Here is a 25481-nt window from a genome sequence, read left to right on the forward strand (position 1 = left end):
GGAAAATAGACACATACTCTTTACTGTATAATCTCCACACTTTAAACAAATCTCTACACAGACAGTTTTTTGTTATTGCTAACACTTATCTGTGCATACTGTTTTCTATGCACGGTGTATGACTAACTTAAGTTTTTTATTTCTCAAATTCTGTATATAAAGAAGAATTTTAGTCATTACGTTCTACTTCCTCTAATCAATAACTTATTATCAGAAACAACAAGTCAGCCATCAAAAACACTTCCGAATGTTGGTGAGTCAAATTCATGATAGTATGTGAGAGTTGTGAGTGTATTCTGATAAAAGAGCTACGAAATATTTTGTTGACATAAAAAACTTTCCAGAGAAGTGACGAGTTATTTATTTATATAACGGATGTGACATGTAGTGCGCTTAAGTATAAACGTTCGCAGCCAATGTTATTACATTTGGCGTGAGGGTAGGAAGACATTGTATGAACTTGATTGGTCGTTGATCGGTAAGTAAACTAAGGAGAACATTTTTTCTTTGCAAATTAAACGCTTTTTTATCAATAACTAAAAAACTGTTTAAAACGAGTTTTAAGAACATGCTAGTCTCGTGTGTAATGTATGAGGCATTTTTAATTTGCACTTCTTTCGTCTCTTTTTTTCTTGAATTCGGTAATGTAGAAAAAAATTATTTATTTGAACTTTGCCACTATGAGACTTTTTTGCCTACAGTTGTCTCTCTAGTTAGCGAACACTATTAGCGCAATAGAATCTGCCCGCTAATTTGAGGGTGTGGCCTTTTAGAAAGTTAATATTTTCAGGCTCGATTTTATAGTTCAAGAATTGCTATAAACTTCTAATAAAAATGCTATGAAAAGATATTGTATATAAATGTGCAAAATGGCAACGATTGGGATGTCCGCTAATTCCTTGCAAACATATTTTAGAAATTTTCCATGCAATTTGACTAGATTTGGTCCGGTTTAACGAAGTCTGTCTGATAATTTGGAGTGTTAGTTCATTATAAAGACTACTGTACGATCATTTTATAATTTATGAAAAAAAATTTAAGTAAAAAACCCTGCTTGGTTGAATGTCAAAAAGGCGCAATGTGATAAATGAGATTCTGGTAAAAGGAAAAGAGAAAATAATGTAAAGTCTTGACTCGCCTCTAACTATTTGAAAACAGCCCTCATTTCTAAGAGGAAAATCCGAATTCATCAAAATATTACGTGCCTGTCAGAAATAACGCAAAGGAAAATAGCTTGGATAAAATAACAAATAATAAACTTAAATAAACATTAATATGAATTAATTTACTCATCTTGTCATAGGAGGAGGCACAGACAAACGTAAAAAATAAAATATTGAAAACAAATTAGAAAAATAAAAGAATACTATATTACTTCGTTTTCAAACCCATTTGGACAAGAGAATCTTTTATAAAGCTGTAATATTTTAATGTATATAAGCGCTTGTCCAATAATTAATAAGTGTAATTTCATTTAGCTTTAATTTTCAGGGAAAGGGTTGCCATTGCAGCAAACTTTTTGAGTTAAGTTAAATTTTTTTAATTTCTTTAAACTTATTTTTACAAGCTTTAAGTGGATTTTTAGAATTTATTGAAACATTATTTTTTCTTTCGCACATTAGTGTGGCAAAATACAATGCAATTAAAGCAAATGTTTACGAACTTCAACAAACTTGATGACCAAAAACACGGAAGTCAGCAATTTTTTGGAACTAAGTTGTCCTTTGGGGTCTAGATAACACTTCTGCTGAGTTTCGTGTCTTTTGAACAACAACTTTAGAAATTACAGAGCAAAGTAGGAGGGAATCACCTAACCCCAGCCTTGAGGAGCCCTCAAACAACCCAGCATGAATCGGGTTAAGCCAACTCGAAATGGTCTAGACGGTCTTGATTTTTTTGTTGGTAGCTAGCTACGCAAATACAACACCGTAATTTCGGGCAGACAAATCATGGAAGGGAACAAACTTCATTTTTTAACTCGAGGCTTGAATAATCACACAAAATCCTAATGTTGATAAAAAAAGAAAGAATATAAAAAATATATAAGAACATGAAAGAAATATTATCTAGAACCAATCGTTGAATCCAAAACAAGTTATACAAGCATAGGGAATCCAGATTTATCAAGTACTTGTTAATAAAATAATTTGTTATATAAATTATTTCGTAGCACTTCTTTGCGGAAGAATTAATTTGATGATATGATATGTTCCTGTTCTTGTTTTTTTCACCTCTCCCCATACTTTTGTTTACTTATACTGAACCGCTCAATTTCTTGTAGATTACTGGAAGTTTCAATAAAACAAGGAACAAGCCAGTACCAAATAACTTTTGAGTGGTTTTAAGATATGTAGATCAAACTCAGCATGAGAATAGCATAAAAGGAATTGATTGGTCGATATTAGAAGTTTGCTGAAATCAGAAATTTTTGCTATGATGTCACCATTTTTCGAAAACAACTGTTTCCGCCGCTGACAATTATAAGTTACTTTCATTTGTCTTTCCAAAAGATTTTTTAATTATCACTCTTAATTATGGAGAAAAAACAATGCTTAAGAAATGAAATTTTTTATGGAACTCCATTTCAACTTCCAGAATAGAATATGAAGTCTTATCGAAAGGAGGAATATTAAAAGTCTCTAAGTTTTAGCTCTCTTTGAGCAGTAGTTTGGGACTTATAATAAAAGAAAAAGCGAGAGGGTGGTGGAATCTACGTTCAAAAAAATCTGTTCTAACCTTGTAAAAAATCTACCACGATCTTATGGAGCTTAAAAGGGTGTTAGTAAAAAGGGCAAGCAGTTTTATGAAAAACTACAACAACATAAATAGGCACAACTAAGCTTAGTCACTTTATCTGACAACGTTGCATTTTATTATTGCATTAGGTTACTTTGTCCACATTCTCTGCATTTTCTACGGAGACGAGCATTAATATATAAATTCATATTTCACAATTCACATTGCATGAACATGGAGGCGTTGTCTTGCAATATCAAATAAGAAAAATAAGAAAAAAATTGCAATACCTGACAAAAATTAAAATATTGAGCAAGTTTTAATACACACTTACAGTATCCTTTATTGATATTTTTCTTTAGATTTTCCAACATGCATTGGCTTACTATCTGCATAATTGCTGGTGCTCTCCAGAGATCACTTTCTTTGCATAGCATGAAGAATTCTTTAGCAACTGAAGTAAAATCATCCAATATTATTATCCAAGCGGCTGAGTCAATTAAAACGAATCGCCAATCAGATTATTTTCCATCAAGTAATAGCATATCAAACCAAAGAAGTAGGACATACGGAGGCAAGAAGCAACCGCCCACTATCGCGTTAGTACAAAGTCACTCTTCTGGTCACTTACTGAAAAAATCGTCAAAAGTAATTGATAATATCCATTTCAATACAAAAAGCCACATATCACCAACTTACTCTGTGATTCCAGATGGAGAAAATTTTCAAGCCACTTCTCCGAGTAAAGCAACTTCTACAATAGTAAATGTTTATGAAATAGAAACAACTGACTCTAAAACTCCATCCGTTACCGTTGCAAGTTCCTCAACAAGAGGCCAGGAAAGCATTTTTGCTAAAACATTACTTTCTGTCGATTCACTCCTAAATCCAGATCAAACAAAAATTCATCTATCAAAGACCAACTCGTTTGAAAAAATTGAAACAAATGCAGCAAAACAATATTCTCTAAAAAATATTGCAACTCAAAGAACTATTAGCCTTGAAATCAATCACCAATCAAGTACCGCAGCGTTAAATGATTTAACTAAGAGAAGTAAATACTATTCTCAGGATCGCCATACATCAAAAAATAAAGATGATAAATCACAAGAACTGGAAGCAACGCCATCGGTAAGCAAGCGACGTTTATTACCAACACGATCATCCAATGTTCAAGCCACACCAGTATTATCAACGAAATTGTTTTCTGGATTTGCTAAAGTCCAACCGAACAAGAGCAGGGAAACTAGGCAAACAGATGATGTCACAGTTCCTACTGAAAAATTGGCAAAAGTAATTAAAGTGACCTCCCACCTTGAGTATCCGTCTGTGTCCTCACCATTCAAAAGCGACAACCCTAGAAAAAGTAAACACTTTGAAAATAAAAAAGCCCCAATATCAAAAGTTTTTTCCAAGTCATCTTTGAACGAACCTGCCATCGAATCCTCAAGGGTTGTTCAAAATAACTTAAATGACATTGCAAGTTCTTCAAAGAAGGTTAATAAAAATACACTTTCTGAAACATATTCTGTTGTCAATTCACATCTACAGTCATCTGGATCCAAAATTCACGCATCAATAATCAATTTTGTTGACAAGGAACTTGCATCAAACGCAGTCAAACAATCTTCGACCATTCAAAATTCCATCAGTTGTAGCAACATTCATCAATTAAATAGCAAAAAGGTGGGTGACTTGTTTAAAGAAAACAAATCTACTTTTCAGCATTCTGCAAGTCATACATTAAGAAAAATTGAAAGTAAGTCAGAAGGACTCCAACAAACGACATCGGAAAGCAAACAAAAGTTACTGCCGACACGATCATCAAAGGTTCAAACAACACCAGTTATATCGACAAAATTAGTTACTGAATTTGTTAAAATTCAAGGCACTGAAAGCATCAAATATTCGCAAGGTTATGATGCCACAATTCCTACCAAAAGATTGAATAGGATAAACAATGTAACTTCTTTCTATGCGTATCAACCCGTTTCCTCAGCAGTTAAAAACGAAAACTTGAGAAAGAGTCAGCATTTTAAAGATAGAAAAACCGCATTTTTAAAGTTTTTATCAAAGTCATCATTAGTCAAGTCTGCCTTTGAATCCTCAAGGGCTGTTCAAGAAGAAAAATCTGTCACGCATCACACAGTAAAGAGTGTCGCAACATACAACAAAACGACAACGACTCCATCTTTTTCCGAAAAGACAAAAGTCTATCCAAATACCACGGGAAAAGCAGTCACTACTGGTAAAACAACAGCGAAAGGATTAAACAGGATATGTATTTGCAAAGAAAAAAGAGAAGGTATGTGCTATTTTTTTAAAATTATACATTTAAAAATCATATTTAGCAAAAAATTTTAAGAAAACTTCTTTATTCTTTGTCTTAACTGCGCCTATATCAAGCATTGTTTTGTAAATGAAACTCAAAGGTTAGTCTACACTAGCAAGACTCACTCTATACCAACGTCGTTTTTAATAACGCCTGTACGATCACAAAGAGAAATCCTCTGTTTTCGAAAAACAAGCCTGTTCAAACCGCACAACTTCAGAAGGAATATACATATGTTTTTACATCTGTTTTAGCGAAATACAATCAATTTAACTTTGACCTTCCCGAATATTATTCAACAGAAAACAAACATATCTTGCTAGCAACCTATCTCACTTCATTTCTTTACCACACTTATCCTGACTATGATATTAATATTATTGCAAAGAAAATGCTGCTAAAGAACACCGGAAAAGATTATATCACAATGGTGACACACGAGTCTAAAGGGGAACTAAGAACAGAAGTTTATCCTGGTCTTCAAAGAACAGTTGACGACTACCCGTCTGTGTATAAATACTCAAAAGGTATGCTTTGTTACAACCAGGTTAACCTGCTATATGTCTGTAACAATAAGATTAAATTATTTTATCTTTTTTAGCTATTCGATATTGTTCCAAAAACGCTACCTTCTGCGAATACCATGAAGGGGATGAAGATTCTAACATCATTTTAGTTGTACCACATGGAGGAATGCTGGCTCCTGACGGAATACAACCGAGACGTAGCGGTTGTTACACTTCAAGTGGGTGTTCTTACACAGATTTATGTGAATGGCCTAAAGTAAAGATTTTAGGTCAGAAAAGAAACAAAATCTGCCCAATTGAATCATCTACAAACTTTTATACAAAAGAGTTTGCCATCACTTTAGCTGGTAGTTTGCAAAATCGAACAGGCAGCAAACCTCACATCGTCATCATGAATTTACAGCGAGCTTTTATTGATGTTGGCATACTGCCAAAAGACAAAAGAGCATATTATGATCGAGAACTCAAATCAGTTTGGGATGATTTTCATAAATTTATCGGATTCGCAAAAGATCGTATTAAAAATCGTGGAGTTGTATTTAATTTGCACAGCCATAAGAATTATCCACACAAGATTATTTTAGGCTACTCCATAAAGTACGATGGAGATCGTACTCGAAGCTCCTTAAATGCTTTGTTGGAAAATAAGAATATAAAGCTAGAAGATGCTACCACAGGTAAATATAGTTTGGTAGATTGCTTAAATAAAAGAAATATTACCAGTAATATCCTTGATGAACAGACCAAAGATAGATATCGAGAAAAAAGAGGAGGGAAAGAAGCCGGCGAAGAAGAAGATATAAAAAGAGAAGAAAAGGAAACTGAAGATCACCAACTGTTTTTAACAAAACTATATGGATCCTATTACGGCGGCTCTGTTGATGCTATGAGGATTTCAGCTCCGCAAAAATATTGCAAAGTTGAGGATTACGTCAAAAAAGTCAGCTACGGAATAACTGATTTTATGAAATTAAATTACCAGTAAAATGCTACAAATATTTATGTGTAACGTTTCATAGAAGTATTATAGGAACTGGATTCCGGACTCCATATAAACCAACAGTATTAAGTTCTTTAAGTTATTTTTACAGGTAGTCTTATTAAACACTTCTAATTCGTTGTACGTTTGCAATTAAGTAATAAGTTAATGTAATATATAATACTTGAATTCACATATTTACAGAAATTAAACCTTATGCTGTCCGGAAGAGGGAGCTTCTTTTTACATTTTTTTAATAATTCTTTTTCTACTGCGTTGTTTCGCTATGATACTTATCGAGTTCTAATATTTATTCATTAGACATGCCTTCCCACATTTTTAGGTCCCATATCCACAGAGCCTTAGATTTTACATGAAATCCCTAATCAGTAAAATATTGTAACTTCTCTTTTTTATGCTTCATAATAGAAAATATCGCCATAACTACATTGCCTCAAGGTGAATCATTCTAAGACGAATTGGCACGTTGCTAACCCGTTTTTAGAAATCGGGCGATTATCAGCTGTTTTTTTGTCATGTGAAATATGTGTAAACCGAAAGCCATAAATAATTTTCATTTGGTTATCAGAATCTTCAAAAAAAAAAACCAATTAAAATTCGTTCTAGAAGTATATTAATTGTAGACATAAAATGCTTTTTTTGCAAATTTTAAGCTTCTGATGACGACTTAGACAAAATTCCGAAAATCATTTTTTTATTTTTTATTTTTTTTATTAAGCTATTATAAAGGATATGAAATTCAGTTACTTATACAATAAATTTTCTGTCAATGAGTGTTCTCTTAATACCACAATTGTGGCAGATTTTTTGATTTCCTTTGGGTAAAGTCAATGAAAAGTTGTGGAGAATGAAGAAGCCCGCCCAATCCCCTGTAAAAACGGGTTAAAAAATCCTCGGACGAAATAGGGTTAAAAGATAAAAATAGTAAAATACCAATTTTAATTAAACTTTTTTTACTAAAGTTTAGCATTTTTTTAAATAGAAATAGTTTATTAGTTAGCATACAGATTGCAATTAACAAATCAGTATTCATCCCTACTGTCTATGTTGTCACCCCAACAGCTTATGTCTTCTTTAATACATCCATTTTATTAAGATCTGTGTCATATTATTAGCATGATATGTCATGTCAAAATTGACAAAACATACACCTCGTGATGTATGCATGTAACCTTGTCTCTGTTTTTTCTTGCGGTCAGCAGTTTTGCTTTGTCAAATGTCAATAGGATGTACTTAGAGCGGAATTTTAAAGATGTATCTTTGGTTTTAATTAATAACCTATGGTATGATAACAGCTTATTAAACTTTAGGAAACTATATTGTTTTCGGGATATAGATACCAAATAAAAAAATAGCGAAATACAGAGCGAAATTAACCATAAAATTTATTGTTCTTTTCGTCAAAATGTTTTGTTGTTATTATTAAAGCGGGAATAAATAAAACCAAGACGTTTTTCATGTAACAATAGACAAAATACACGTGCTTAAGGGAATAATAAAAATTAGTTCCCCGTGACTTTTGTGTAAAGTTTACATTATTACAACCGTGACTTTTTTAATACAAAAAATTTTAAATCAATTTGAAAAAGCACACAAAAGACAGAATAAAGAAAAGTTTAGCAAAAGTGGCATGTTAACGCGGCTGTTTCTTTAGAAAAACAACACATCCACTTTGCTTGTCACAGACACACGGAACTGGCGTATGATTATATACATAAACTAGTCGATAAAGCCCGTGGAAAAATCCACTGAGGCAGAATATAAATTTTGATGTCGTCAGCAACCCATCCGCACAAAAAAATTAGAATCTTGTTTTCACGTTGCCTCTATTGTGTAGAGATTAAACTGTTGATCAACAAAATGTATAGGAACATGTACTTTTGATAAAAAATTGCTGAGATATTAGGGTTTGAAGGTTTTTTATGACATCATCAACCCGTCCACTCCGAAACGGATTTGGCGACCCAGGTTTGGGAACATTACCCAAATTGGTCCTAGGTGGACCCTAGTTACCCACGCGGTTAAAGATCATTGACGTCACCACCTCGTTTCCAAGATTTTGACTGAAAGTTGTAAGTGCATTGTAATGGCTTCATTAATAAAAAAAGTTATTGACGTTAAAGTGCATGCATTTTTCGGCACCATCAAAGGAAAATGAAGACATCCACTTTGCCTGTCACAGAGACACGGAACTGGCGTATTATTATATAGATAACAGCTTGGTTCTAAGTTTTGTTGTGTACAAAAGAAAATTATCTTTTGAATAAGATACAGTCTGATCTAAGGTACAGACTTCGAAATCCCACCCTGTAGTTTTCGCCTCGGACTTTGTATCTCACAGCGCATTAAAATTGTTTAGTATACGTTTAATATTTCTCGCATATTACTCTAGTACCAGTATGGTAACAATCGTACAATGAATAAAAATGTAGATAACCATCGTACAATGCCGTTTCAAGGATTAGTGCCATTATTTACATTGTAAAAATCTTACACATATCTCACAAATGGATTATAATCTCCCCCTCCCCTTTCACCTTACCCCACCCCACCCTTTCCATCTCACCCCACCGCTTCCACAACACCCACCCCACCCTTTTCACCTTACCCACCGCTTCCACATCACCCCACCGCTTCCACCTCACCCCAACTCTTCCACCTCACCCCAACGCTTCCACCTCAACCCACCGCTTCCACCCCACCCCCGAGCTTCCACCTCACCTCACCCCACCTCTTTCATATTACCCCACCACTTTCACCTCACCCCACCCCTTCCCCCTAACCTTAACCCACCCCATACACCAACGCCATCCCCCACCAGGTATTTTTCCTTTTTTCTGATTAGACCACATAGCTAATAAAAATAAGGAAAATTCACAAAATTTCAGCACTGTATACATATCAAATTATATTACTTGTCAAGTTTCGACGCGGCCATTTGTGTCAACTCCTATTCTCTCATTTTCTGTGCTAATATGTTCGATAAACTAGAGCCAAAACAATAATTTCTTGTTTATACGTGAAATTAATGGTGAAATCTTTTAACGGTAAAATTCTAACATCCTAAGTACATTCGCTAATTTAATAGTTAAAGAAAAAAACAGCAACAACAACAAACCACATCCGCACCCTTAGCACTTTAATTAATATGCACAGTGATCGTCTCACTTCAATTTTATTATGGCATATGCTCTATAAAAACTTTCTGCATTTTAATTTCCATGTGATATTACTCTTACACATATAAACACGGTTCCTATAACAATTTGGTTCACCCGGCTAACTTTCGGGAAACTTTTGCAGATATTTCGGCTTGATTTTTCGGGTTCCACTCCGAAGTAATCCATGTCTCTTTAATTAGTTTCTGATGGGTCAGGGTTTTTACGTTCTGTTTGATTATCACTGACCTCATCTTCAGTTCCTGATAAACTTTCGGTAATTACTGCCGAAGTTTCCGCCTTATCTTCCGGCTCAAGTTCAACACAACCTGCATCTTCTCCCGTATGTGGTAATGTATCAGATTTGTCATGGTTAGTTTGATTATCATTGACCTCATCCTCAGTTCCTAATAAACTTTCGGTAATCATTGTCGAATTTTTCGTCTTATCCTCCGGCTCAAATTGAAAATAATCTGCACCTACTTCCGTATGTGGTAACGTACCAGATTTGTTATGGTTAGTTTGGGGATCATCGACCTCGTCCTCAAAAACAGGGTTAGGCTCGCCACGTTTATAAGTCCTAAGTCCAGTATACTCCTGGTCTTTGATATCTGTCATGTTCAAATCCGCGTAGTCATCGCTTGGTAACTAAAAACAAAATACATGAAAAAATATGGTTAATAATACAGTCTAGTTGTTTAGGCTTAGTTCCAATAAATTTTCATTTTTTCCGTTTTAAAAACTTTTAGTAACTAGTAACTAAGATACTGGTGAAGCTTTCAATATACACGTGCAAGGTGAGACATCTATATAAGCTTTTAAACATGGTAGCAAAGGGTAACAATTCTGTCTTTAAACTTTCAGCATGTAAATTCTTATTCATATAGTGTTGATTAAAAGAACAATTTGCTTTTGTTTGCGTTTTTTGTAATACATTCAGTACATTATTTTCAGTTTTTTTGACTGTTGATATATGGAAGTAAGTGTTAATATTGCAACGCAGTATTGAAAATTCATACTTGCCAAATAACTTCCAAATTATCTCAACAAAGGCTACGCAATATGTATCATCGAATGTAAAGGAAGCGGAAAATGTATATCAAAATATTACGTGTATACCTTCGCTACTAATTGTCTGTTGTGCCAATCCGTTAGCTCTGTTGCTTTCGAAACTAAAAGAAGCAAGATAAATGTGTATTCATTTACGTATTAATACAAAAACATGCGAGCTATACCTTTGGTAGGCTTCAGCTATCTATGTTGGGCAGCCTAAATATATTTGTGGCATATAAATTTAAAATGTGATTTTGGAATCGAAATCAATGGATTCTACATAAACGTATGATATTAATGACCAGTAAAATAAATCAAAATATTTCCCTACATAATCTTGTAAGGCTTGTTCGGTTAGAGGGGTTTTTGACATCATCCAAGTTGGTATTGTTAAGCATGACTCTTGAATCAGAGTAAGTTAATCTGTGTTCTTTGGGCTAAAATGAGAGAAAAAGACACACTGTAACACTTATTTTTAATTTGATTAACTAATTTCCTGGTTTTTGTTGTAATAATTAAGATCGCGGATGTATCCACTTTAAACAAAATTTAAGTCTATTGCGATTATCACAAAACAAAACGTTTTAATTGAAAAAGACATGCCCTTGACATAATTAGCCTACAATAACAAATTTCAAGTTGATTTAATGGTATAATTAATCACATGATTTGTTCTGGCCAATTAAAAATTAAAAGAATAATACTTAAAAAATCTTTTATGGGCACTTGTAAACGCAATTTTAGAAAATATAATCGACTTAGCAGGTCACAGACGAACAGACACAGTTTTCGTATTAATATGAAAGAATAGTTCATATCACAAAAAGATTTGTTGTTAATTTCAAAAACACACGTACAATCAATAAAAATTTTTGAACGAAATAGACAACAAGAATAACAACATTGATTCTCCGTGACTTTACCCGTACAATAAGTTATAACAAAGCACCCGTCACGGTAAATTTAAGTTAGCACACAATAAAATTCCCAGCTAACAAAATCAGCTAATATAATTTGTTCTAAACAATTAAAAATGTAAACAAATATTTTTTTCAAAATACAGAACATTTTTATAGAGGATGTTTTGTAGACCTGTTTTAACCCTATTATACCTGATCTTTTTTGGCCCTTGTAACCTTGGGGGGGGGATCCTGAACCACTTGGCTCAATTGGAAAATGTCTTAGTACAAACTCAATGCATGTAAAAAAATAATTTGATGACGTCATAGGGATTAGAAATGACGTCACATGAAAAATAGTCGTTTTCCGAATTTTTCAGTACGTTTTAATTTCTCGCGTGTCACTAATGATATGGCCTTGATTCTTGGTAGATTTGTGGAATGAATACCAAATTATGTGTTTCACATGAAAAAAGTAATTTTAATAACGTCATTGGGATAAAAACTGACGCCATTTCGGCAAAAAAATTCCTATTTTAACGCTAAAGATAAAAAAACCCGTTTACCAGAAATATTGATGCTCATGTCCTTAAACTTGGCATATCTGTAGAACAGGTCATTTAAAGATAATCGAGTTAAGGAAAACAGTATTATGATGTCATTGGGATCCGAAATGACGTCAATTTGCTGGATCGATATTTCCTTCAAATCTGGTCAGCTTTTTGTCCCTAGTAACCATATATTACCTTAGCAACACCTTGGTTACCACTTAATAATACATGTAATAAATAATTATATACCCAATACAACATACAAAAAAAACAATACCCCCAGCAAAGTATAAAATTTTTCCAAAAAATTTTTCTTTCATCAGAAGCAACAAGAAAAGTTGGAATAGTTACAAAATTTCAGCACTTAATCACATGTGTATCTAAAGTTATGTCTAGTCATAAAGTGGGCTTGCCAACATGTTTAAATTTAAATGTTTACCTTATCAGCCTTTTTCTTGCGTCTAAAAATAAATTTATGAGAAGTAATACACATAACAGAAATACAGAAGACAATAATCCTTTTAATAACAAGACTTCACATTCATTTTTTCGTTACTTAACAGTGTTAAAGTGCGATATGCAGGCTACGGATTGATATATCATAAAAATGCTTATTTCAGCACGTTGACACTGGGAACGAGAAAGCGGCAGCGAGCATGCCTCCCGTTTTTTGCCCATAAACGTTTTTAAGAAGGTAATTAATACCTATAGAAAGATTTGAAAGTCATTGTTGTTGCTTACACCGGCTTTATATAAAATAAGCTTACATGTTTTTATGAAAAATTTTGAAAGAATGTAACTAGCTAGCTAGTTCAAAATATTTAAAGCTTTTTTTATTAGAAAGTTTGAGTAACTCTGTTAACACTGGTAACATAGAATTTAACAAATACAGCTTTTCGTGTTCTCTCTGTTTTCTAGTCAAAACAAACTTTCGATTTTCTGATATTTAATCAATTATACAGATGTAGCTTATTTTACCGCCAAAAATAATTTTATAAAATAAAAGTATAAAAGTATCAAATTCATCAAAAAAAGTAATTATTTATAAGCAGATTGTCTAGACGTCTATGTAGTTCTAAAGTGTGTATAATTTTTTGAACCTTGACCTTTAGAGTGGTCCGTTCATTACACGCTATCCTTAGGAAATGGCGGTGATTGAGTTTATTGAATCGTTTAGTAGCGCCTTTAAAGATATATGTGGTTATAATAAAGGCAAAGCAAAAAATGAATCAGCTGCTTTTTTCACGAACGTGCTTTATCGCGGGAAGTACCCCAAGACACATAAGCTGAGACGAAGAAAACACCACGTATTAACAAGCAAAAAATAATAGATATACAAAAGGCGGGAAGGCTTTTTGTCAATCTTACTCCTTAATAAAGAAATTTCTAGGCAGAGAAAATAATTAAAGCGAGCTGAACCTTCACAGCTAGTTTTTAGCGATACATGGTATAGATAAAACAAGAATAAAAATATAAGTAAATACCTTTTAATACAAACCACAGCAATAATGAGTAGTACAATTATGAAAGCCCCTGCGCCAATAACATACCACCATTTTCTCTCAAGGATTTCTTCGTCATCCTTCTTAACGGGTTTATGTGTAGTCAAGGTGGTGGTGTTAGTTTGTATAACAGAAGATGTTGCTACGTAAGAAAGTGTAGCGTTTGTGTGGGGTTGGATTCTTGTTGACACGACATTTCTTGATCCTTTTTCCAACGATTTTGTAACATTTGAAGTAACTGACTTGGATAATAGTACTGTGGAAGAATGTTCTCCCGATGACGTTGCAACTTCAGTTAATTTACTAGTAGGAGAGATTTCTGGCTTTTGGGAGTGCGAAGTATCAATTTTCGTAACAACACTGCCAGGTAAAGTACTACGTTGATTTGAAAACAAACTCAAACTAGTTAACTTGAAATTCGTTTGAGAAGCTTTACTAGTAGGAGAAGCATATAAAGGTGTTATATTACGTGATGTTATAGCCGAATTAATAGCAGTTAAAGTAAAAATAATGGTGTACGTTTGCATAGGTATAGAAGCTAAACTATTTTTAGGAGCCATTAAACTTGTTAAAGTTACGTTACGTAAATGAAGACTAATCGTTGAATCAAGATAAACTTTCTGCGTGGGAGTTAAGTAAATATTTTGTGTTGACAACGTTCTCTTTGACACATACTTCAAGTTTACACTTTTTGTGGGCGTTACGTAAATCTTTTGTGTTGACCGCGCTCCATTCTTTGACTTAATTTTCAAGTTTATACTTCTTGTGGGCGTTACGTAAATCTTTTGTGTTGACCACGCTCCATTCTTTGACTTAATTTTCAAGTTTATACTTCTTGTGGGCGTTACGTAAATCTTTTGTGTTGACGGCGTTCCATACTTTGACACGTTTTTCAAGTTTATACTGCTTGTGGGTGTTACGTAAAGTTCTAGTATTGATAGCGTTCTGGTATTTGACGTGTTCTGCAAATCACTACTTGTTATAAAATTACATTTTGCAATTAACACCACTACCGACAGCAAGAAGTGGACCAAACTCATCTTCTATTAAACCAAGTGCTTGTTTACTTTTTAGACTTTATTTTCCAACTTTCTAATTTTTCTTTCTGTAATTATACTCTACATATGTATTACCTGCGTTAACAATGGTTTCAGTTGATATAAGCCAGTAATTAAAATCCTATTTTAAAGAAAGTAAATATTCAAAAGATTAGGTAGATAAAAATGCATAGAATTCCAATTAGAAGAAAGCTTAATAGCTTCCTATCTAACACAATCAATAGCAGACGAACAGAAAACAATAGTAGTCTGAGATGTAAGAAATAGTTTATACGAAAACATTATCAACTGATAGCTATTTACAACCAGTTCATACGGGAAATACGCAGCGTTTATTAGCTAAAATACCTTAACACGGGCTTTATACCGCACAGTATACCTATCACCTCATAGCAACCATAATGGTAGCTATTACTGTAAAAAAATAACATTGCCGAGAATCGTTAAAACGTTAAAACTGAGGACCTAACCTTAGTTAGCGTATATGTAATTTTTTCTCGTGTCATAGACAAAGTAGTTTATATTTTATGAATTCTCACAATGTAATATTTTACTGGATAAAACGTAGTACCACAAAATCTAGCAAAATGAGCTTGCAAAGGAAGGCGGTGGTATTTTAATATAGCACGCTTGTTATATTTGTTAACCGTTCGTTAACACAGAGATAAAGCAAAAGAGTATAGTTTGACACCCATCTATTTCAGGAAAATACCATTCAACATCGGCCCGTCGACAAGAGCGTTAATCAATCAGAATCCCGGTGATATTATTACGTTTGAAAGAGTATTAAAGAGGTCTGGGTATTGAAAAGTGTATATCTTGAAAGCGACTTTTAAACTGTAGTTAATCATTTGAAAGATTACACTTCAGGTTTAATTTATAGTCACAATAAGAAGTCTAGTGAGTATTACCATGCAAATTGATCTCTATAAACTATGTTGTGTTTACTGTGATGGTTTTTTTACAATAAATAACTCGACATGCATTTTCTCTATCAGAGTAGAAGTAACGAAGAGACGACCAGAAAGAATGGAGTCTAGTCACACGGGAATAGCAAAGTGTTTTTATTTACCTTTCAAGAAACATTGACTAATTTGAATTCACCCTACAAAATGCAAATTTCGTTAACTTAAACTTCTTATCCACTGGCTAGTAACAAAACATATTTGTAAATCATCTACATAGCATATTCAACGTAGCACTTCACTCGCACTCTAAAGCATAACTCTGGCACAGTTTAAGAAATATAAACATGGAAGAACGACACAATAAGTTAATCTCATTCTCTCTCTTGTTGAGTTGTGGCATGCCATCGCTCTATTAACCAGTTAATTCTGTTTTGCTATGTCAAGTTGTTATTTTATTTGTATTGCTCTTTCTACATTTTATTTTGTTTAATCTGCCAGCCAAAGATACACTCTTTCATGCACGATTCTTAAAAAGCGAAACAAGGCTTTGCTAACAAAGACAAGAAAAGAGGGAAACAAAAAGATATAAGGAAAGGGTCGCCTGATATACTGCTCATCTGCCTCTTTTTTGGCAAACAAAATGTTTAAACGCCTTTTTGGATGCAATGTTTTATACGACAGTACGAGTTGCAATCCACAAAATACGAATCAATTATTATTTAACAACTCGGTCTGGGCAAATGAAAAAAAGGAATTGAGTAAATATATAAAAAAGGAAAAAGAAGCAAACAAACAAACAAGAAAGCAAAAAAAAGCGAAAAAATACGAAAATAAAAAAATCAAATAAAATAACAAACAAACAAACAAAAACCAACGAAGATTTCTAAGATCTCTAATACTTATGTATATTAAGTTGTTTCATTCTTTTTGATACTACCATTCCAGTTACCTGAACAACGTACGCGTCTTTCTAAGTAGCCAGTAAACATGCAACAGGCCAGCAAAGACTTAGAACTTAAACTCAAGTTTTGGTAACCTTATATTAACAACGTGCCATGTCAATTTAATGCATCATCTTTAATACTTTCTTTCAGTTGCTCACAAGAAACATATGGAAACTGATACTGGAAGTATAATTACAAAAGACTAGGCTATAATTACAAAGGACTCCGGGAATCTTGCCGGAGTTGTGTGTATATGATCAGCTAATACCAAAATAGAGTTTCATATATGTGTATACTTGAAAATTTAACGCGTTGCTTATAACGAAATTTCTTTTAAGGTTATCGCCGAATTTTATGTGCGCCTTGTCCTAGAGTGGAAACCTAACTGTGTAGATTCAATACACTAAAGTAAGAATCATTAAAAATGAAGTTTAAAGAATGTATTAGACTTTTGTTTCTTTATAATGTTAATTATTTTTTCAATTGATTTGTCTTTCAGCTATGGAAGTTTCTGCTTATTGTTTAACTGCAGATATATTAATATGATTAAGGAAAAAAGCTGTCTGATTTCAATGTTTAACAAAAAAAGAGGTTGGAAACTGACAGAACACGTAGCACTGTCAAATTAACGCGACATTAAAACATATTTATTTTCAATGAAAGTAGTGGATTAATTAATACGGATGAGACAAAAATAGTCATCAATCAATTACATGCTTTCTATAACAAAATTAATATATCTCAAGTGTAGAAACGTTTTTAAGTTTCCCTACATAGATTTTTCTAGGATGCTCTACAAAATTGCTAGAATAACGAAGTAAGAAAACAACCATTACAAATTTTATTCGAGTTTCTTATTTATAAATGTTCACATGATTTTGGGAGTAATGAAGCATATTCCGGTATTAATTTCATTTCGGCCTAAAACACAATTTATCCAAAATAAAACTTTATGAATGTTCAAAAAGTACACCGATATAAAAAACTTCATGTAAGCATAACAAAATGTCATTGGAATTTGGAATGTTTTTTCGGGTCATTCAAAATATACCTAAATGACTAAGAACTAATTAAAGAACTTATCAATTACTTTCCTAAAAAAGATCGCACACTGGGAACACATGCATATTCTTTATTCTACCCTATAGTGAATGAGAAATGGACAAAAATCTTTTACTTTTAACAGAGATCTATATATTAATCCTTTGTGATGTATAGTATTTTCTAGAAGATATGCATTTACAAAAGCGCTGAGTGTGATAAAAGAACTTATAGTATTCCGCAGTATTCCGAAGTTTCAGTATTATGCTGAGAAATAATTTTTTATAAGAATGCTCGTGTAAATTACTTTCATGCCGTGCCCAAAATCACTCCGGCTCAGTTTCGAAATATTCCGGTTCAGTCTCCATGTATTCCGGTTCGTCATTAATAGAAAGTCGTGCATTGCAGATGCGTTCTATTTTGTTTATTAATTGTGAAACGTGTTTCTGTTTTGGTAATGCCATTAAATCTTCTCTAGCTGTATTTGTGTTTTTAGGAAGAAAGTGATTTGATGTTTCAAGTGTAGTATATTCACTTCTTGTATTTTCTGTTGATAGTTCTGAATATGTACTTTCAGTATTTTCGTTAGATGTATAGTTTGGTGTAATGTCTTTACTAAAGCCAGTGTAGTTTCCTTTTGAACTCGCTTTTTCTAGATTACAATATTCGTCTGATTGAAAATCATTCGTAAGCCCAGTGTATGTATTTTCTCTCTGTAGTTCAGTATACGAATCTGTCGAGCAGTTCTTGATGACGAGACCTTCATAGTTATTGTCTCCCTAAAAAAAACAACCAGTTGAATATATCGACGGCCTATCCAGCCTAGTTCTTATCGCCTACATAGCCTTGTTTCTATCAGAGAAAGAAGCATTTAGATACTTTATCAATACAAAATACAACGCTAAAAAACAGTTATATGACGCTGTAGACAAAGGGAAATTAATTACTGATTTAAATTTTTCCCTTAATGTCAGAAAATTCGAAAAAAGGTTAGATACAAATAGGTGACAGAAATTGTCTTTGTCATAAAAATAACCGTCGACCTACATCGTTAAAAACACTTATTTTCAACTGTCAAAAGAGGATGGGGATATTCTACAGTTCACAGCTAAATGACAAACAATATTGCTAAAAGCACAAGTATTCGTGCTATTAAGAGTAACTATTATGCAAAACACAGTTTGTAAATAAAAAGAAATCGAAACGGTATAGTCAAAATCCTTACCGAATCAGTCATAGCCTTTAAGTCATACCTTTCCTTTTTTCGACCTGAATGAATCAAAAATGCCATCCAGCGGTCAACAATACACAGGGAAGAAAACATAGAGTAGTTTTGGCTCACTAAAATCTTACCAAAGTCTTTCTCATACGGATAATCATATAGACGTGCACTTAACCCATGTTGGTGCTGAATATCATGTGTTGGGTTAGTCTTATCATTGTTTTTATTTTGATTTGTTATGGTAATTGATTGCTTTTCGCTGTTGAAATTGACTTGGGCGTTGTCCTGCTTGATCTAGTAAGAAAATTAATAATATTTTGCAGACGTGTGTTATGGTGATTTTTTGTTCACTTAATAAAAAAAATATGGAATGGCTTGACGTCTAATTTTTATATTTGTAGAAGAACTACTTTGTTCATCACTAACATGCTGCCTGGCAGTGTGCGGAATTCGATCCGCGGTCCCCAGAACTGGGAGCCGCAGACGAACCCACTACACTACGCGTGGCATTATGTTAGTGATGAACTCAGATTATCCGGATGGTGTGTATACATAGGTGAATATTAATCATAGCACATCCGCACATTCTAATTTTTAATTTTTAAAGTGCAAAAATACATCATTTTATTGGGTTTAGTTTATATTATCTGAATTAAAAAATACAACGTGTTTTTCTTTTGCGTAATATTACACATTTCCTCTCATAAAATTTAGCATGTTTCCCTGTCATTTTATATGGGATTGCTTATAAGAGACTGTCTTTACATGTGAAACAAAAACAGACAAGTACTTGTAATTTATTTTTGTCAATTTTTGTAATTTATTTTTGTCAATTTATCTTTTAATAAATTTCGACAGTTTATGGTCTCTGTAATCTATATTGCAATACTCGCCGTGTGTCTGTTTGTCTCTGAGCCAAAGTGTTAGTTGCAAGTAGCGACGGACAAATCCCCATAGATTTTTCCAAGGGTCAACAACTAGTTTACAGAGTAAAATTTAATCAATTGTAAATGTGAAAAAAACCAGAACAGTGCAATAATTAAATATTTTGCCAATGAAAATTAACACTCTCTACAAATCCGGGAAAAATCTATGCAAAAGGCCGAGTTTTTGGTTTGTCAAAGGTGTAGGCCAAATAACCTGCGTCAAAATTCTTTTCGATCTAACCAGGTAACCTAAGATCCGAAATCCCGATTCAGAACAATCATTGAGAAGTCAGATTTGACAAGTTCGGAGTAGCTACGTGTTTCCTTAGAAACGGCTTTCCCATTTGCTTGTGGTTACGTTGTTTGAAATTCCGTTATTCAGGCAATACAAGCGTTAACATATCAGTGACGTGATGAATATGTTAAGCCAGCAAGCGGGATATGTAAAGAAAATGCATGCCTGGGAAAATGAACTGTTAAATTTACAGATAAAACAAGGGAAATTTATTCTTATTTAGGCAAGTATCTCTTATTTAATGATACAATTTGAAGAATTCAAATCATAGTTTAATGAAGACGCTCTGTTTACTTTTTTTTAGAAACATTTGGGCTGCATAAAATGGTGCCTGTTTGCTTGATGGATGAGCTTATTGCCGGATTTAAAATGTTTTAATTGTGTATGCAGGATACCTTTTGAAACAAAATTTCAAATGGTTTACGCAGGTTAGACTTTCTATTATAACAGGCAAGTGTAACCAGGGTATTCACATTAAAATAGAGCTTATTTTAGCATCTTTAACATAACCTTACAGTGAGCGGGATTAGGCCCGAAATCGTCAAAAATGGAAGCCGGTTTTTGCTCACTTCTTCTTCCAAACGTTCATGTATTTGTAAATGTGACTAACATATTGCTACACTTAAGCCACGGGGAAATGAAACAATTTTTCAGGCGATGTTAACAAAATTAATTTTGTTACTATCGCCCGAAAATTTTATTGTGTCGCCACATCTGTGCAACATTAATAATTCAGCAAAATAAATTCAGCAAAATTGCTGCATTGTGATTGGCCGCGCGTAAAAGTGTTGAATTTTTGTACAAGTGGCGTGACGGAGCATATTCATACGCATAACCTTCTTTGTTGTTGCTGATAACATCTTTTTGTTACTCGCAACATTTTTTGTTGCCGGTAACAAGATACAAAATCAAATCAAATCGATTTGATTTTTTAATTTGTTACTGGCAACAAAAATATTGTGAGCACCAAAAAGCTTCTCTGACGACACAAGTTACCATTTTTAGGCGATAGAAATCTATATTATAATACTTGTATACATCTGTCCGTCAGTCAGTCTGTCTGTCTGTCTGTCACGTAAAATGGTACCTTAGTTGCGCAAGTAGCGAGACGCACGTAATGCGGTATAAAAAGGACAGGCAGACCCGTGGATGTTTCCACGGGTCACCGACTAGTTAACATAAATTTGTTACTATCGCCTGAAAATATTGTCTCGTGTCCCCGTTGCTTCAGAGCAATAAATAATTTTGTGCTAATTATATAAGTAGTTCGAAGAATTTCGAATGTAAAATCATACCTTCTTTAATCTGCACCTAAAATTGAAATCAAAAACTGCATGAAAAACAAAAGTAAAACACTTTGAGACATTTCATTTGCTGTAGTTTCCATTAAACAAGTTATTAAATCTACTTAATCAAAAGGTCATATTTCGTCATTGAATATTTTCGTTTATTCTCTCCAGTAATAGCTAGAAAAAATCTATGGTGTATGCCACACCACCACCTGTAGAATCATTTGTTAGATACCTAGTTGAAAAATAATATTAATATAAAAAATACTAAAATAAAAACAGATAAACGCAAAAAGTAAATCTCCTAGTGATGTTAAACAAATAGAAAGCAGTAACTTCGTTTGCGGACTTACTTTACTATAATGAGAAAAAGTATAATCAAGGCAACAATTATCCCACTTAATACGGCAATGAGAATGTAAACATCATTTTCCTCATTCGTTGATTGCTTGGAATACTCATTTGTAGTTGCAGATGGTGGATCATTCGTGGGCAACGTCTTTACTTTGTCTATAATAGAATTTACGTCAAGAATGCGCTTGTAGTAGTCGCATGGCAATTCTTTAAAAAAAATACTTAAAGCAGACACAGACATCTTTTATGTTTCTTATTTCAGAACTGTGTCTTTGTCAAATTACATTAGTTAGCTACTGTTAGTATTTCAACAATTCAACATTTTTTTATAGGTGCATTGTGCAAACGCTGACTCCAAATGGGCGGTTTAAAGCTTTGTAACATGAAATGAATTAAAGGAAATTTCTAAATGTTTTTCTTTATACTCACACTTGAACTCTCCTTCAGCTTTCAAGAGCAGACAATCTTTGTATCTTACGTTACAAGACGCTAAAACTTTCAATAGAGCACCGGCCAATAACTGGTCAGATTTGGGTGTAATGGAAACTGCAAATGTTCTAGAACGATGTGGTGGGCCCTGCAAAAAAAGATAATGCTACGCATATCTCATAAACAGAATAGTAACAATAATAACATTTTTACTAAAAAATAATTGTGATAAGCCATAAAACTGTTCAGCAATGCTGTCTAACTTCCCGTGGACAAAATAGAAGTTAATATTATTTGTAAGTCTTTATAGTAAAATATATTTTGCGGTAAAGAAATCGTTATATGATAGTCAATACTATAGTATTGGTTATCATATAACGATTTCTTTTCTGCCTTTCTAGTGACCTTCTGGAGAGGTGCTAGCGAGAATGTGACTTACTAGGGGCTTCGGTGTTGGTGCTATCTTGACTTGCGCCTTGATCATTTGCCATCCCTGCTGTGTGCTTTTCCATATAAGAACATCAGTTTGGCAATACGTTTTACCGGTCGATATTAATTGACCTTTTGCTATCCATGCCTTTCCTTGCTTCTTTAATAAAGGGACTAAATTTCCTAGGCGACTTTTACATTCTAAATTAAAACACACATTATACTATGTAGTCGTTAGCCTGTGGAAAAATCCACGGGTTCGCCCGTCGCAGCTAAGCTACCATTTTGCGTGACAGACAGGCGGACGGACGGACAGACGTATACGGGCATTATATTATATTATGTATACTTGAATACAAGAGATAATATAGCAATGAAGACTTGTCAATATTATAGTTTCTGTTTAGGTTCGTCTCCATGTGGCGGCATATTTCGCTACAGTGCAAGAAGCTCAAAAGTTTTCTGCTAAAATGCAGTGATCATTTTCTGTTGTGTTTTAAATTTTTACCTAAATGTTAAAAGTAACGTGACAGCTGCAGTAAACAGGTAATTATTTTAAGCTTGCTATCGCAAAAATGCAGGGATATTTGGTCTAAGAAAAATCTCTCTGTGTATAAAACATATTTGGAGGTGCTAGTAACTTTCGCAAAAATATCTCGTGTTGTCGACCAGTAGGAAACTTTTTAAAGCATTTAAAATTATATCTTGCTGTTTTCCAAACCGTTGTAAATAAAGCATCAAATGTGGTTCTCGACTCCCACTCGCCATAGTCATCTTAAATTATTAAAACTCTATGTCGGCAAAAGTAGTATGAATTCAACTTTGTTGTTGAGCTCAAGCGCATGTCTGGAGCACAAAAAATGTCTTAACAAGCAGATATTTTGTCAGATTGGACCTGCGCTAACCGCATGCTGTTTTAGTTGTTTTGCGCTATAGGGCATACTAAATGAAAACTAGCCTTTCTGATGACGCAATAAACGTTAGTCTGTTGGTGATGCACAAAGCTGCTCGACTTTTCTCTAAAAGTAAGTTTTTTTCGAGATATAGCTATGAATACATCAGGAATGAAAAGACAATAACTTTGCTTTAGAAAAAAATGTCACATTTTTTAAGCGGAGCTTTATTTCAAAAAAGATGGCAATAAGTAATTTGACGTTTTCGTGAAAATGTTGCTGCCTGAAGGTGAATGTAACAAGTCGAGGGTGTATTTTTTAATTTTAATTTAGAGTTGTTTTTTGTCCTTTTTGGAATTCCTTATAACAAAGTATCATCATTCGGAATATCATCTTTTAGAAGGGATACTTTCAAATGAAAATATATCTCGTAATGCTGAGATATTTGAAATATACTCAGCGTGCGCCAAAAGGGTTACCGCATCCTTAAAAACCAAAGATAAATATTTAACAAAATTCTTACTAAAAAGCAATTTTTTAGCGCAAAAATATATTATTAAAAATGGAAGATACCTGGTGCAATTTCTTGTCGTGAAGAACAACGAAACTTGTCATTTACGGTAAAAAAAGTCCATTTGATAAAACTTTGACAGACACATTTATTACGATCAGACGTGGATTTAGATGCATCAAAATTTAAGCAGTTTTCATTAGTAATAACATGGTCATGTAAGTTTCTTCCGGCTGTTATTTCTGTCGTGGTAGCCATGTTTTTGTTTGGAGTCAGTCCATATATTAAAAGAAAAAGAATCATATCTTTCACAATGATGTTACAAAGTATAAATTTCCCGCTTTCTTTTATGCGTTGCTTTACGCTCTCTCTCGTATATCACTTTCATAACGTTCCATGTTTACTTTCAATGTTTGTCTAGAATGTTTTTTCTTTTTAAAAAGTGTTTACTTTGCAGAGCTAGGTCAAAACTTGTTGTTCTCTATTTATGGTTATAATAGGTTTATTTCTTACGAGAATGCAATTTTGTTTACATTTCGGCTTTAATCAGCTTTACTTTTAACACAAAAACATTTTTCAAGAGAAAGTCTATTTTTCTCATGTCAAGGACGTGCTCAACTCCATCTATAGTAGATTTTTTGGGTATCAAATAACTTCGGGGGCTAGCAAATGGTCCAATGACTTTTTCATGAACATTGATTCAGATATCGTATAGCAATAAATAAAAAGATTGGCAGGAATTTTTAGGTACGATGTCATCGATTTTATAGGAACACTTGTTTTATTGGAGACTACTAAGAAATATGACAACTGGTTCCCATGCAATTCTTCTTTCCTAATGGTAGCTTTCCAACTGAAAAAAATACAATCTGTAATCTTGGACAAAAATATTGAGACAAAGGCAGTTTTTCCTCATTATTCAAGCATGGATAAAAGTGTCAAACAGTCAATACACGCGTTGAAATGCTGCTAGTCACATTCTTTAGCACGCTCGCACACCAAAATGAATTTACACTGGGACCTACAAAGGCTCCAAAATTCGTGAAACACATTTTAAGAGTTTGGACTTACCAAATTACCTAAGATCCTAAGTCCACTTTGAACATTGACAAGTGAACTTTGACAAGTTCGAAATGTGTGAATCCAATATAGTAATATCCTATGAAACTACTTGTGGTGGCGAACTTCGAAATTAGCTGTCTTGTCTCAACATATTTTGACCAAGATTGTGGATGCTTTCATTTAGCAATAAGATTGTGCTGGCAACATCATAAATTGAGACTTTTAATTTCTTTAATATAAGCATACAAACAGAATAATAACAGGAGATACTAGATTTAGACCTGTTGAAGCTGTATTTTGAGTTATAACGAAAAAAGGCAGGTGGTGGTGAAATCCTGCCCCAGCACCAATGACACTAAAGA

The 25481-nt window shown here is 33.4% G+C and overlaps 3 protein-coding genes across 4 annotated transcripts; 1 reads left to right on the top strand and 2 right to left on the bottom strand.

The window, feature by feature from the left end:
• Positions 1 to 430: 430 nt before the first annotated feature.
• On the top strand, positions 431 to 8008 carry LOC130624046 (uncharacterized). Of its 2 annotated transcripts, XM_057439614.1 has the most exons (4): positions 431 to 478; positions 3099 to 5041; positions 5323 to 5595; positions 5670 to 8008. In XM_057439614.1, the coding sequence occupies exons 2-4, from the start codon at positions 3109 to 3111 to the stop codon at positions 6578 to 6580; spliced, it is 3117 nt and encodes a 1038-aa protein (XP_057295597.1). In that variant the 5' UTR covers positions 431 to 478; positions 3099 to 3108; the 3' UTR covers positions 6581 to 8008. The 2 variants fall into 2 exon arrangements, with proteins under 2 accessions (XP_057295597.1, XP_057295596.1); XM_057439613.1 differs by lacking the exon at positions 431 to 478 and having other exon boundaries at positions 1681 to 5041.
• Positions 8009 to 8974: 966 nt separating this feature from the next.
• Positions 8975 to 15275, bottom strand: LOC130623596 (uncharacterized). The gene is made up of 5 exons (XM_057439100.1): positions 13741 to 15275; positions 12696 to 12717; positions 11138 to 11243; positions 10873 to 10925; positions 8975 to 10401 (listed from the first exon to the last, which is right to left on the bottom strand). The coding sequence occupies exons 1-5, from the start codon at positions 14796 to 14798 to the stop codon at positions 9949 to 9951; spliced, it is 1692 nt and encodes a 563-aa protein (XP_057295083.1). The 5' UTR covers positions 14799 to 15275; the 3' UTR covers positions 8975 to 9948.
• Positions 15276 to 17265: 1990 nt separating this feature from the next.
• LOC130623597 (uncharacterized) lies at positions 17266 to 24669 on the bottom strand. The gene is made up of 8 exons (XM_057439101.1): positions 24120 to 24669; positions 22664 to 22854; positions 22225 to 22372; positions 21795 to 21951; positions 21448 to 21463; positions 19063 to 19225; positions 18935 to 18978; positions 17266 to 18488 (listed from the first exon to the last, which is right to left on the bottom strand). Exons 1-8 carry the CDS (start codon positions 24358 to 24360, stop codon positions 18036 to 18038), a joined length of 1413 nt encoding a protein of 470 aa, XP_057295084.1. The 5' UTR covers positions 24361 to 24669; the 3' UTR covers positions 17266 to 18035.
• Positions 24670 to 25481: the final 812 nt, after the last annotated feature.

Source organism: Hydractinia symbiolongicarpus, chromosome 13 (genome assembly GCF_029227915.1).
Source record: "Hydractinia symbiolongicarpus strain clone_291-10 chromosome 13, HSymV2.1, whole genome shotgun sequence".
NCBI classification, from domain to species: Eukaryota; Metazoa; Cnidaria; class Hydrozoa; order Anthoathecata; family Hydractiniidae; genus Hydractinia; species Hydractinia symbiolongicarpus.